General features: G+C 45.0%; 1 protein-coding gene across 1 annotated transcript; it reads right to left on the reverse strand.

Moving 5' to 3' along the window:
* Positions 1-6,554: 6,554 nt before the first annotated feature.
* On the reverse strand, positions 6,555-9,928 carry LOC123448979 (ankyrin repeat-containing protein ITN1-like). The gene is made up of 4 exons (XM_045126039.1): positions 9,644-9,928; positions 8,701-9,525; positions 7,915-8,324; positions 6,555-7,806 (listed from the first exon to the last, which is right to left on the reverse strand). Exons 1-4 carry the CDS (start codon positions 9,663-9,665, stop codon positions 6,976-6,978), a joined length of 2,088 nt encoding a protein of 695 aa, XP_044981974.1. The 5' UTR covers positions 9,666-9,928; the 3' UTR covers positions 6,555-6,975.
* Positions 9,929-15,284: the final 5,356 nt, after the last annotated feature.

A 15,284-nucleotide genomic window follows, 5' to 3' on the forward strand; every position in this document is an offset into this window, starting at 1 on the left:
ACATATTCTACGAAGATCTTATCGTTTGAACCTCAGTGCCAAGGATTCGTATAATCCCGTATGTCATTCCCTTTGTCCTTCGGTATGTTACTTGCCCGAGATTCGATCGTCAGTATCCGCATACCTATTTCAATCTCGTTTACCGGCAAGTCTCTTTACTCGTTCCGTAATATAAGATCCCGCAACTTACACTAAGTTACATTGCTTGCAAGGCTTGTGTGTGATGTTGTATTACCGAGTGGGCCCCGAGATACCTCTCCGTCACACGGAGTGACAAATCCCAGTCTTGATCCATACTAACTCAACTAACACCTTCGGAGATACCTGTAGAGCACCTTTATAGTCACCCAGTTACGTTGCGACGTTTGATACACACAAAGCATTCCTCCGGTGTCAGTGAGTTATATGATCTCATGGTCATAGGAATAAATACTTGACACGCAGAAAACAGTAGCAACAAAATGACACGATCAACATGCTACGTCTATTAGTTTGGGTCTAGTCCATCACGTGATTCTTCCAATGACGTGATCCAGTTATCAAGCAACAACACCTTGTTCATAATCAGAAGACACTGACTATCATCGATCAACTGGCTAGCCAACTAGAGGCACGCTAGGGACGGTGTTTCGACTATGTATCCACACATGTAAATGAGTCTTCATTCAATACAATTATAGCATGGATAATAAACTATTATCTTGATACAGGAATTATAATAATAACCATATTTATTATTGCCTCTAGGGCATAATTCCAACATTGTGTTCGTCGTCCCTGTTTCTTCGAGCGTCGCTTCGACGATTGCTTCAGTGGAATTATGTGAAATTGTATCTCCAACAACCCTGCAAAATTTCTTCGCGTTCCGATGGAAGAATCTCCGGTAATCTCCGATATACCAAAGCCCTATCGAATCTGGACGAGAATCTGGATGAGTTTAGGGCGAAGGATCCAGTATCCATCTCGGACATCCGTTGGAAACTTTCACCGTTCATCGGGTGTGGAATGCCTATATATACCACCCCTTAATATTTTAGCTCAATCCGACCGTCCAAACTCCAGGAAACTTCTGATGAGTACAACGAATTTTGGATCTATTTTTTACGCAAAAATGAATCCGAGCCGAGTTCATCTTTTTCATGAATGGGTTGACGGACGTCCTTTTTGGAGGAAATTTTCTCATCATCTTGGTCAGCCGATCAAGAGTTCGCCATCATGAGGGTCAAATAATCATTAAGAGAACCTTGCCACCTACGGGTTGCATGGGTCGGGCACGTTGTTGCTTTATTAAGCCAGCATTGACCGCGTCACAAATTCCAACATGCGTCGGCACCGCCACGCTGTCGCTTTTTCGGGCTGATGTCCACTACGACAACCTGCTTCGAAACGTCGGTTGGCATGAGGGCTCTAGCGTCACCTTACTGATCTGCTCCATCACCTCGGCTAGACCCGGGGCTTTGCTATCTCTTCATCAACCTGCTCCGGGGACTTCGACGTCACTAGCCAACTAGCTTCGTCATGTTAGCTGGACCATGGGCTTCGCCTCGCCACATCGATCGTGCTGCATTGCTACTTCATTAAGCCAATCTCTTCACTCGGTCACCTTGGAAGCAGTCCGGCTTGAGGGCTGGAAGTTCGAACCGCTACACGCTCGGCCTAGGTCATCAACACCGAGAACATTAACCAGCTAAGTCGCTTTCATTCTCAATTTTTTTTCATTTTTTATTTATGTGTTGTTCGTCCAAGCATTATATTCGTGTTAAACAAAAAAGTTGTTTGTTAAAAACTTAAGCTTTTAAAAGCGTTATTTGTTAAAGACACTTCCCTTTCCCATGTTAATTGGTGGCTCTTAAACTTATATGAGCCATTATATAATAAATGTGTTTTCTTCTTGGTCGTTGCAAAGTATTTTTCTATCGCTCCTTTCTCGACTCGAGTGTGTGATCGATAGTTGGATTGCTTGATTTCTTTCTAAAGCCGCTCGAGTTTAGTTTGCTTAACTGGCCATGGAGAAACACTCCGCCTTCGGGATATGGAGGTTGAAGCCGAAGGCTGGCCTGCTTGAAATCGTGAGATCGGATGTGTCATGCTAAAGCACGACGGAAGCACAAACTAATTTTAACACCAATTTTCGGATTGGCACCAAGAAACTTGATTTAGTTTGGACGTAAAGTTTTTGCTGAAGTTTCTTGGTTTTCCCGGCTTATGTCACCTTAAACCTATTTTTATGTTTTTTTCCTTTCACGAGGCGGCACATCCTCTTGTTTGACGTGTTCGGCGTGGTAGTTCTGCTCGGGAAATATTTTTCTGACCCGCAGTTCGGCATCTTTCATGTCGATATGTAGTTCGGACTTGTCAAAATGTACGCAACAAGTGCAGAACACTTTTCGAGGAGATTATGATCCTCAAGTTGGTCGACCGCACCCAACCTGAGTCTCGAGGGCTATGCACAGTCCGTTTCCATTCCTAAGTATGTTGTCGAGCTAGGAGTTGCTTACCAGGACGGTTTCGTGAATCGACCTGGGGTTCAGGGGCTACTCGGATCAGATGTTTTTATCCTTCATGTGCATCCCGTGTTTTAGATCAACACACACCTTGAGAACAACTGGCTATACATCTCCTCAGAAGTAGTCTGGCATAAAGCTCAGATTCAATTGGCTCGCTCCATAGAGGGCAAATCTACGTTGGAGCTTGGCTGCAAAATGACTCCTTGGAGGTAGTCTGGCGTTGGATCTCGGATGCAAGAGGACACCACCACATGAGAAACACTTCAAACCCGAGTTGTGGCGCAAAAATAATGAGGCATTAATAAAGGCCAATAACTTAAAGGGGCTCCTTGGATGACCGACTAGTGAACTCTTTGGATTCACCTCGGCGATCCTCAAGGCCAGTGATGGGAAGATTTGTAGAACCAATTTTCAAGACCGACGACCGAAGGTGAAGAACAAGTTAGAAGAACCGAGGAGCGTCCCAACTTGAAGACCAGTCCTCGACCTATGCTCGGAAATCAGGAATTGATTGGCGACTGAAATGGTGTTGGCCAAACATAAATGGGGAGTAGAACTCGCCCCGCAAGCCAAAGATTATGGGTACAAGAAGCGGTTGGTAATCAAGAATACGACATTGATGGCCAGTTCGGAGACTACTAAGGGAGTCTGGGACTAAGGGTTCCTCGGGCTGCCTGCCTATCTCTACGGGCTAGACTCGTGGGCCACTTTGGTCTGCCGATGACATATACAAGGAAGATTCCACAAGACTTGGTGATCAAGACAAAGACTCCTCTACACCGACGTAGCCGAGTAGGACTCTTGTAATCCTAGGCCTCTGGTGTATTATATAAGTCGAGGGCAGGCTAGTCAATAGATCACATTATCAAGTTAAGATCATTACTCCTAGAGTTTTAGACCACAACATACGATCTCGAGGTAGATCAACTCTGTACTTGCTACTCCACCATCAATATAAACAAGAGCAAGATGTAGGATTTTACCTCCATCAAGAGGCCCCGAACCTCGATAAACACCGTCTCCTTTGTCTCATGTTACCCATCGATCCAAGATCCACAGTTCGGGAGCCCCTACCCAAGATCCGTCAGTTTTGACACCCACACCTTTTCCAACCGAATGTAGTTCAATTAAACTTTGCTACTCCCTCCATTTTTATTTACAAGGCCACTATCAAAATTAAAATTTGCAGAAATACAAGGCCACTAACACTAATCAATGCAATATTAATGGTGTTTGCCTCATATTAAAGGAGGACATTAATTACACATTAATTATTTCTTGTCTCATAGTACTAACAAAGGAGGACATTAATTATTTCTTGCATGCATGCAAGAGTAAGATCATTGACTTGATGTGCATGAGAGAGAAAAATACACATTGATTTACACGGCAAACAAGTAGACAAGTTGTCTTGCAACATTAACTTAGAAAAGATTAACTTTTGCCTTGATACGTGTAATATAGGTTTGTGGCCTTGTATACAAAAATGAAGGGAGTATTATTAACCGTTAGATGAGATTAATAATACACATCCTAGGTGTTAAAGTGTACATGTGAATTGCCTAGCCCTTTTCAGTAGCTCGGAGTTTTGATTGTGCTGGCTAGTGCATGAAGCTTGACATGGTATCAGGGCTAATGTCTTGAGTTCAAGTCTTGACTTTCGTAATTTATTCATAAATTGTTGTTCCTCCTCTCTGTCCACGTATAGACCTCTTAAGCCATACATGTAAGTCTATTCACGTGTTGACTTTCCACATCGGTGTTGAAGTGTATATGTGGATTGTCTATCCCCTTCCATCAATTTGAATTTTTATAACACTAGGAGGTAGTATGAAGTACCATAAAACTTCCTTTTTTAAATATTTTGCAAGTTTTAGAAACCAAAATAAAATAAATACATGTTGAGCACAACACTATAAAGCTATAGATTTTTCATGGAAAAGTCGTTTTATTTATGAGCTACACAAAATAATATAAACGTTATACAGTTACAATGATTCATAAAGCAAATACTAGTGTTATTGCTTTTACCTTTTGCTTTCCTTCTATCCGGATAATACATAAAATTGGCGTACCATGTATTTGTAGAAGGCGATAAAAAGCTAAAGTTTTCTTTCGCTGTAAAATTTAGCAGACATAAACTTTGTAACAAATGATTGTGCTCATTCTTAGCCAGAAGAACTAAACTAAAAAAGAAGAGCGCAAGGATTTCATACGCTCTCCAAGGCACGGCCTATAACCCTTTATATGTGAATCTTTGCAAGATCCGTATATGCATAAAGCCCTAACCAAAGTGTAAACCTTCAGCTGGATCGGTGGTGCCGCACCAACGTCCCAGCCTCCTCGGCCTCCTTGAGCTTCCATCCGCCCCCATGAACTTAAGCACGAAGTAAAGAAAAGAAAGACCAGACCACAACAAGTGTAAAGTAAAGGCATCCTCTCTTTAGCATTCGCCCTTCAATGCTTTTTTCGCTCCGTTGGTCCTGCGGGCTTTCTTGTTCCGGGCCTTTCTGAAATGTACGGCGTGTGGCAGCCACTGAAGGAGTTTCAACTTTCAATGCAGCAACTTAAGTGACCTTTCAACTTGCAGAGCTGATCAAAGTTAATCAAGTGGTGGCAGGGAGTGACCTGAGCAGACGACCGCGACCCCAGATCACAAGTCAAATGAGTTGAGACACCGCAGTTATGTGCTTGCAGGAAAACCACCTAATCTTGCGTGACGTTTCTCCTCTACTCCACCCACCGGCTCTCAAGTCTCAAGCATGCGGTTTCACTCTCACGAGCGACTCGCAAGGTCAAGCTTTCTTACTCCACGTCTTGATCGCCCTGTCTCTATTGCAGACGACTTGTTCGTGTTATACTGTTATCACCTATCACTACCACTCCGGGTATGTTCCGTGGAAGAAAGCATGGAAAGATCTTACGGTTCTCACGTCTCCTGCCTTTTTATTATAGTATATCAAGGAGTCTGCCAAAATAAATACTTGCATCAGTCGAAGGTCTCACATTTTTTCCTTTAAAAATGTGAACAGCCCTGGCCTCTGCATCAAACTATGCATACAAACATCTTTATTATATTATTTAAAGAATCCGACAAAATAAATAAATGAATCATTCGAATGTCATCTTTTTATGTCGCTACACCTACTAGCTTGACGATTTGCGCTGACCATGCATTAACTCGCATCATCTAATAGCCGCTCACACGTAAACCGGGATCACCACCCGGTCTAGCAAACTCTCAAAGCATATCGCTTGCGGACACTTTGAAATTCGCCGTCGTCATCTTCTGTTGTCCCAACTTCAGAAGAGATCAACGTATTGACCTCGCTAGGTCTAATTGTCGTCGACGCCACCTCGACACCAGACAACGCCATCGCTCTGCGCTCGTACATCAAGACACATACATTGTCGAGACTGTGCATGGTGTCGCCGAGACCCACCGTCATGGACGCAGTAGATGCCACGTTGCTCCACCTCCTGACGACTCCAATTACCACCGTCATGGACGCAGTAGATGCCACATTGCTCCACCTCCTCGCAACTCCAGCAAGTAACTGCTCCAAAACGATGCCCTCAAAAAGAAGAACAACGTCGAAAGCATCATCGTCGTCCGATCCGGAAGCTTCAGGTCAAGGGTTTCCCCTCGTAGCGGCCCAAGCGAGGAGAAGATGATTGCAATGACCATGCCTTCAACAAAGTAACGGGGCATAGACACCGCCATCATCCAGCTCGGTTTTCAACGGCATCCACTTCTCCCCAACTTGCAGCCGGCTGGATTGCCCCCTAAGTCGGGCAGATCGGCTTTGCGCAACCATCATGCCACCACCAATGCTCAGCGTGGGATCCCAAGATCCACCACCACCGAGCACGAACCGTCCGACCACCAGCGGAAGGAGGAGCTCGCCATCACAAGTCCGATGCTGCTGCCCCAGTGCCGCCACACAACCAAATGTGCCGGTGCGCCGCCAGAGAGCCGCAAAACATGCCAGCAAGGCGCAGCCCATGCGGCCATTGGGGCCAGATCAGGCCCGCGCGCCGTGCAAAAAACAGAAGCTTCTAGATCCTTCTCAGCTATCAGATGAAATACAAGGTACAGAGTGCTAAGTACACATACCATTCTGCTACCACAGCATATTAACAAAAGGTAGAAAAAAGAAGGCCGAGAGAAATTTTATGAAGGCCAGCCAGCCATGCATAGGGAGCACAGCACAGGCTGCATGCATATTCTGATGATCACAATCTATCTGTAGAAGATGTATACAACACGACCGTGTACCGTCTGCTCCTGGCTCCTGCCCATAGAGGAACACCAGCTTATTGGAATGTATACGGTAAAACCCCATATACCCACAGCACCTGGAGGGTCAAAGCTGTTTATACTGAGTGCCATCCCGCCATTCTTTTTACATCCGTGCCGTGTGGCACCGCCAAAAAGACCGAGGATCTATAGACCGGAGAGATCACCTCATATGGCGTATATCCGGTCTATCTCGGAATCTGACTCCGAGTTGTGGTTCCATGAGTTTGAGCCGCTCCGCCTTGTTGATTTCACCTTCTTCCTAATTGAACGTGTGCGCTTGGACTTCACCACATAGTATGTCATCGTACCGAGCACGCCAGCCATGATCACCCCACCAATGAGGGTCACCAGAAGCGCCGCCCACCTGAAGTGCCGACCCACCACTATGTAAGAGGAGGATATGAATGCCACCGTGGTGCATACCGAAGCCAGCCACATCAACTTGTTGATAACCTCCACAACTCGCCTCTCTGCTTTCGTCTCGCCCCTAACAAGTGTTATCTGGACCACCACTACTGCTAATGATGTGAACAAGGCGATGGCATTGAAGATGAAGAACACCTTGAAGGATAACGCATGCACAACGATTGCCACACCTTTCTCATCGTTACCACCTGGCACCGTGAATATCGCAGCAAATGCAACTGTGGCGAAGAGCACAGCCACAACTGTGACAGAGTTTGTTGCATTGTTGATGCCTTCCCTGTGGAGTTTCCTCAGCTCCTTTGCTATGCCATGAACATTTTTGTTAGTTTTTCTGGCTTGCTCAAGTTGAGTGTGTACGTCCTTCTTGATCTCAGTCACTGTTTTTCTCAGCTCATCCCGAGGCTGATTCAGATCATTTGCTCTCACTGCACCAGCACGGGATAAACAATCCTTTATATCCGCAGACTCCTCTGATAACGGAAGACCCTCTGCTATGTCGAATGCAGTCTTGCGATCCCTAGTCAATGCATTCACATTCATGTCCGGAAGAAGCAGAAGCTCGTTCACAATCTGCAAGAGACACCGGTTTGTGAGACACAAGAAGAAAATTATTGCATTTGCACACATGATTTTTTTTAGATAAACTTGCACACATGATTTAACATGGCCGAATAATACCTCTGATCTTTTCTTCCTGGTGGCAACATGCAAAGCTAAGTTGCCATTTTTATCAGGCAGCATAACTATGGCCGGATCAGCATTCACGAGTGCTCTAACAACGGCAGCACTTGTTCCTTTAACTGCCATATGCAAAGCGGTCTGTCCTTTCTTATCAGTCTTCCGAGCAAGCTGAGCTTCACTGACTAGCAAAGACTTGACTATTTCAACATGCCCTTGACGGGCAGCGAAGTGCAATGCATTCTTTCCGTTCGCCTTTGATAGTTCAACCAACCCAGAAACTCGCTCCAGCAGAAGGTTCACTACCTCGAGGTGGCCTCTAATCGCCGCAGTTATCAGAGGAGTCACATTTGATTGGCCAAACGTCTTCCCAAGAGATGGATCATGGTCGAGGAGTACCTTCACAATATCTACAAGCAGTATCAGATGTCCATCTTTCTTTATATATACCACAAAAATATAGAGTACAGATGAACAGCTTGAATGATGGACTAATTCTTGCAGTTATCATACAGCAGGTCAATTTCAGAACTGCAAAACTAATAACAATAGGATCCATGGAGATTGATCAAAGAGTAGATTAAAAACACATAAAACCTTGGCTAGACCCGTAAAACCATGGCGATCAGTCAAGTTTAGGAATCCATAAAACCCTCTCTTCATGCAAACTATGAGATTCTAGTCTAGACACAAACAAGGTCCAAATCAAAGCTTCCCTGTTCCCATGTAAAGGAAGATGTGAACAATTAGAAGCGGTTTAGTATTGAAGTGTTTGTGAGTGCTCACCTCTGTGGCCTTCCTTTGCAGCGACGTGCAGAGCATCGAATCCTGATTTGTTCTTCCTGGCAAGGCTCTCCTTGTCAGAGTGGTTGAGCAGCTCGACGACGACGTCGATGAAGCCTTTCTCAGCTGCGATGAGCAGCGCGGTCTCCCCGACCTCGTTGGGCTCGTTGAGCACGGCGGCGCGGATCTCCGCCACCTCGCTGTCGAACTCCTCCCCGGTGCCGGTCATCTGCGCGTCGATTTCGGCGATGATCTGGCGCACGGCGTCGAGGTCCCCGCGCTGCGCGGCGAGGTGGAGCTCCGTGTCGTTGTGCCGTCCCGTGACCTGCTTAACGTACTTCTTCCGGCCCGCCTGGTCCATCCGCTTGCCGGAGTTGGAGAGCACCAGCACGGGCGGCGCGGCGGCGCCGGCCTTAGGCGACGGGGACGGAGACGCGAGCGACTGCTCCAGGCGCTTGCTGGAGCCGGACATGACGAGCGCCGGGCCCTTGGCCGGCGTCGGGGACGACGCCGGCGACTGGTCGAGGCGGTTGCTGGAGCGGGACATGGCCAGAGCCGGGCGGCCGGGCGGCTGGTCGAGGCGGTTGCTGGAGTGGGACATGAGGAGCACCGGGCGCGAGGGCGACGGCGACTGGTCGAGGCGCTTCCCGGAGCTGGACATGACTAGCGCGGGGCGCCTGGCCGCCCGCGACGGCGACGGCGACGGCGACTGGTCGAGGCGCTTCCCGGAGAGGCAGGACTCGAGCGCCCGGCGGCCTGGGGCGGCGGGCGAAACCCCTCCTCCCTCCGACCCCGGCGACGCCAACCCAATCTCCAAATCCCCCTCCCCTGCAGCCAAGACCCAACCAGCACGAGTAAGGATCGCTGCCCAAAGAAAAGAAAAGAAAAAGGGTCCGATCAAACCAGACCAGACCAGACCAGACCATAGGGATCAGTGGAGCAATACCTCTGTCGGAATCGACGGCCATGGCGGCGGCGGCGGCGGCGCCGGGGACGGGGACGGGGTCAGGAGGAGTCGGCGCGCAGGGGGCGGGCGGGAGGCATGGGGCAGCGGAACGGGAGGTGGGGAGACGAATCAAATCGCGAAGGGGACGGAAGCCCGGCGTCGCGGCCTTTTGGCTTTGGTGTTGTGTGTGATGAGATGATGGAATGAAATGAAATGAAATCAATCGGAGAAGCGGCTCGGCCTCCGTTTGCTTTCAGTTCCCCCCCGTTTGGTCTGGACGTCTGGTGTGTGTTGTGTGTGGGTGTCCGGGTTTGTTTATGTGGCTGGCGCCGGTTTGGTGCGCTGCGCCACCTGCCTGACTGGCTAGAGCATTTGCATATGGGGAGCTTTTGTCGCTTTCCATCACGAATTATTATCTCCTTCTGTGTTGCGCACAAGACCCTGTCGCCCCCAATAACTGAAAACTAGTAGTAGTACTAGTATTGCATATTGCAGCTTTAAAGAAACCAAAACTGTATGTGCAGATACTCTTATTTGCCACTTTGTTTTCAGAAAACATAAAAGACTACATGGTGATGGGATTTTACATGATTTATTTATGCGATTGCATGGAGAAGATGCACACGGGAAACCGATGATTGAATCCACTAATCTTCCTCACGCGCTAGAAATCGCACACATCATGAATTTAAATCCAAACCAGTACCTTTGGTGCATACGGTAGGAAAATAATAGAAATAGATAAGTCATATACACTATATCATTAACTTTTCTTAGAATTAGAGACCTTTCATTCAGTTGAGTTCATCAATTTAAAATTGGATCATCGATTTTGAACGGGTCGACAATCTCTTACTTAATTTTAATTCACTATGCTCTTTTATTTTATTTTAAAATTAAATATTAGATTTCGTTCATGATTTTGATTGAGTCAATAATTTTCTAAATCAATTAAAAGCAACCGGTCTATAAAAAATTAACAATCCTAGCCACCCTCATCTAGGGAAAAAAACGTCTACATGTGCTAATCAATATAGTACATGCATTCACTCATGCATAAAATTTTCCCGCGTAAGTATGAGTTGATGTGCAAAATCACACCGGGGAAGTCCACCAGAACACCTCACTATATGAATATGAAAAAGAAAAAACACGTCATCATCTTCCCCACTGTTCAAATCTAATACTCACTCTGTTCTAAAATCTAAGGTGCATTTGTTTATGAAAAAGTCAACTTTTAAAAAACTTTGACCAATTTCAACGACAAAAATATCAACATCCACAATACTAAATAATAAAATATAAAAAACATTTCATGATGAATCTAAGAATTTGATTTGTTATTATGGATACCGATATGTTTCTACAAAGATCTGATCAAATAAAGGGACCGTTCTGATGTCCTCCAACTTCAAACTTCACAAAATCTATGCCAGAAACCAACCCGAACGCTACAGCTTCAAGAAGCTAAGATTCTCGAAGTCATCCTAGACTACAGTGTATTTTTATGGAGCGAGGGCAACTCGGCTTCTCGTTAGGGCATCTACAATGACTGATAAGATGGTTTTATCTTAAGTCTTGCATGCAATTTAGAGATGACAAAAAAATGTCTTACAATGGATCACCTCTTAGCCTTATCTTCAATAACTAGTTATTCCTAAGAATATGGTGAGACATACTGTGCTAAGATATCACCTCTTGTTCTCTCTTAAATAAGAGAAGACAAACCTTTTCATAAGATGTCACTCCTAAGATAGTACCATTGTACATGCCCTTAGACAAGATCACATGAATCTAGAGTTGGACATTATTACGGTTGTAATGTCACCGTCTAAGGCTGGTTGTAATGGATAGTATCATTTACTAGTATCATGCATATGATACTAGTGTATGATACCACATCCGTAATGCATAGTATCATATGTTAGTATCATAGGGTAGTTCATTTATTGCCATGCAAGACACATAGTAGCACATCATTTAATATGATACAGTATCATGATATGATACTCAACCCTCTCTTTTTCATTTAATTCTATGTCACCTTATCAAAATTGCCTAGTTGGCATGCATGATACTATCTATGATACTCCCATTACGGGCAGCCTAAGAAAACGTTTTGATCTATCAGCGCTCTGCATTGTTCCGCTCGCTCGCATATCCCCTGTGCCTCGTGTTCTCCTCTCAAACGGTATCCTTCCAGCCGACCCAAATGGCAACAAAGGCCTACAGCGCACCCAGCTAGGCTGCAAGATCAACAAGGCTCTAGGAGAAGCTGTCTCGGCTGTCGAACGTTTCTAGGTTTCCATCTGAAGTGAGAAGACGACCGAGAAGCTAAATTTGGGAAGTTTTGGAGGAGCTGGGAAGTTTTAGAATAGGCCCTTAAAGAGGTTTGAATTTTTCAAAAACCTAAACCCTGAACTCGTAGCCCTTGTCTATTTTAAACCCCAACCTTCCAATCCCTGAAATATGTATCCTAAACTCTCTAATCCCGGTCGTTTTTGTCCTTGTTGTCGCATCCAAACATGGAAAGGTTGGGATTGCTGAGTCGGCGAGGAAAGATGTGGACCGCTCGGTCGTTGAAGGAGTAAATGGTGGAGCCGGGCCAGCTTGCTCCCCTCCTCGCTCACTTCGCATGTTCCTCTTTCTCCCCCGACGCATCACCTTCCTCCGCGGTGGCAATGGCGACGCTCAGTGGATGATCGCGGCGAGCTCGGACCACCACGCCGGCGGCAAAGGAACATGTGTGTAATCCTCTTCCCCCGAAAGTGTTCTGTGTTGTTTTTGCCTGCCATATGGACTTGGGTTTAGGGTTTTACGCAGATGTGAAAGGTCAGTTTTTGGGGCGAATCTAAATTGTTTAGTTGTTTTTTGGGGGCACATATTAGTATTGAGTGATAGATGGTATGCATTAGGTGATACCTGATTTTGTAGGCATTTAAATCGATGCTCAATCTGTTAGCACTGAAGGTGTTCATTTTTTTCTCACTGTTAACACTGAGTTTGTACATGGCTCGCACTGCAGGTTTTCTCCCTTTTAATCATGGACACAACAGAAGTGTTGAATGTCAGGTTCCATTATGGTGGGGGGTTCATCCGCATTGGCCCATCTCTTGATTATGTTGGGGGTGACACTGCAATGTCACAGATAGACACGGACAAGTTGTCACCGCCTGAGCTGAAAGGTTTTCTAGGAGATCATATAACTGTCAAAGAGAGCATGAAGTTGTTTATGCCTGGGAGAGAGTTGGTAAATGGATTAGTGTTTATATACACTAAAGAGGGTTGCATGAGGATGTTAGAGCATATTACATATGCAAGTGTTGCTGACATTTTTGTGGAGTACAATGAAGAGCAAGATGAAGCAGAGGAAGAACAAAGTGTCTCTCATTTTGAAGCAGATGAGCTAGGTGACCTCATGAACAGTAGAGTGAGTATACAAAAGTTTTTGATTACCAAATAGAACTGCTTAGGAGAAACCGTGGTAGTATAGTGGCAATTACATTAGATCCAACAAAGCTGGAAAAGAACATATTTCAACAATACTATGTTTGTTTTGATGCTATGAAGAAAGGTTTTAAAGCATGGTGTAGGAGAGTTATTGGGCTAGATGGCTGCTTTTTCATGGGAGCTTGTAAGGTGAATTGTTGGCTGCAATTGCAAGAGATGCTAATAATCAGATGTACCCAGCAGCTTGGGTTGTAGTGGAGAAAGAGACCAATGATGGTAGGAAGTGCTTCGTTGCTCTCTTAATCCACGGCTTGGGTATTAATGACCAAGGAGCACGTTGGGTCTTCATTTCTGATCAGCAGAAGGTAATGCATTTTAAGTAACTAGTTTTTTTAATGCAAAACTTAAATGCTTTTCTTGAGTGCAGTAACTTAGTTGATTTTCATGTCTGATCAGGGCTTGATTAATAGTATGAGGGACTATTTGGTAAAGGGCAGAGCACATGATGTGTGCCAGACATATCTATGCCAATTGGAGGAAGAAGTAGAAGGACCATGAGTACCAAAAGAGATTCTGGGCAATTGCTAAGGCTACAAACAAAGAGGATTTTAACTACAACAAGGCAAGGCTTGCTCAGCTAACTCCTCATGGTGCAAAGGATATCATGAGGACAGAGCCAATTCACTGGGCTAGGACATTTATTCCAACTGGAGCAAACTGTGAATCAGTGCACAATAATTTGTGTGAGTCATTTAACAATGCCATTATTGAATCAAGGTTCCATCCCATTATTTCACAGCAAGAGATGATAAGAAAGAAGATGCTTGTTAGGGTGCAAGAGTTGAGAGCAAAAGGTGCAAAATGGAAGGGCAAAATTTGCCCAAATATTTTCAAGAAACTCGAGGTCAGTAATAAATTGACACAGTTCATTGATGTGCTATGGAATGGTAAGGACGGATTTGAGGTGCAGCACATGAAAGGCAGAAAAAATAAGTACACTTTAAATCTTGAAAAAAGAACATGTGCTTGTGGTTACTTTCAGCTGGCAGGCCTGCCTTGTTGTCATGCTATTGCACCTATCTACAAGAGTGGAAGAAAGATAGATGACTACATAGACAAGTGCTACTCCATTGAGACATTCAACTAAATTCAAGGAGAGGAAAATTGGCCTATGTCTCAAAACCCTAGGCCAGTGGTACCTGGATACATTGCAATGCCAGGAGCAAGGAAGAAAAACAATGACAGGAGGAGAGAAGAGGGTGAAGCTCCAAAAGGGAAGAAAATGAGCAAGCATGGCATATGACCACTTGTGGATCTTGTGGTGGTAAGGGATACAGTAAAAGTGGTTGCAAGAAGAATGGGGATAGAACCCAGAAAACTAAGTCATGTCTTGGAAAAAGAGGGAGAAAGCAAAGGGAAACAGAGGTGCTAATATGATAATTGCTCCGTTTTCTCTGTTTTTGTTTATGCAAATACATAACTACTTTTACCTTTGTTTGCAGCAAGCTCAAGCTGATGGTTCAAAATCTTCAGCTCCTACTAGGCCAAAATCTACAAGAAGTAAAGCACCAGCAACAAGCACTCAACCTCCTAAAACTACTGCAGCAACAAGCTCTGAAGCTCGCACATCAGGTTCTCAAGGTGCAGCGTCAAAATTCAAAGCTCCTAGAGTGGCATCTGGCTCTACCCATGGGGTAAGCACATCTTCTGGGAGAGGATTAGGGATAGGATCATGGAGAGGAACAGGAAGAGGATCAGGGAGAGGGTCAAGGAGAGGAACAAGTGGAGAGTGGGAAAGCTACTTTAATGCTAGTGGAAATTTCTGAAGATGTTATCCAGCTACAGGATTAGATCTCTTTTGGTTTGGCTGTCCATTTTAAACCATGTTGTGTACTCATAACTAGTGGTTTCACTGTCACTTTTGGTTTGGTGTCCCTTTAAAACCATGTGTGGCTGTCACTTTTGGTTTGGCTATGAAATGTCAAATGATATACATGTCACTTACATGTATGCTACCAATTTGGTATTGAATTTAACTATATATGTTGTCTTATACTACCAAATATAATTTCACACCATATGCTGCCAACATGATCATTTTTGTTTCATTGCAATACCAAAGAAATACACCACCAGAACCTCTAATCTGTCCTGACAGAGGAACTACTGAAATAAAATGAAGCCTACAACT

Source organism: Hordeum vulgare, chromosome 4H (assembly GCF_904849725.1).
Source record: "Hordeum vulgare subsp. vulgare chromosome 4H, MorexV3_pseudomolecules_assembly, whole genome shotgun sequence".
In the NCBI taxonomy this organism is placed as follows: Eukaryota; Viridiplantae; Streptophyta; class Magnoliopsida; order Poales; family Poaceae; genus Hordeum; species Hordeum vulgare.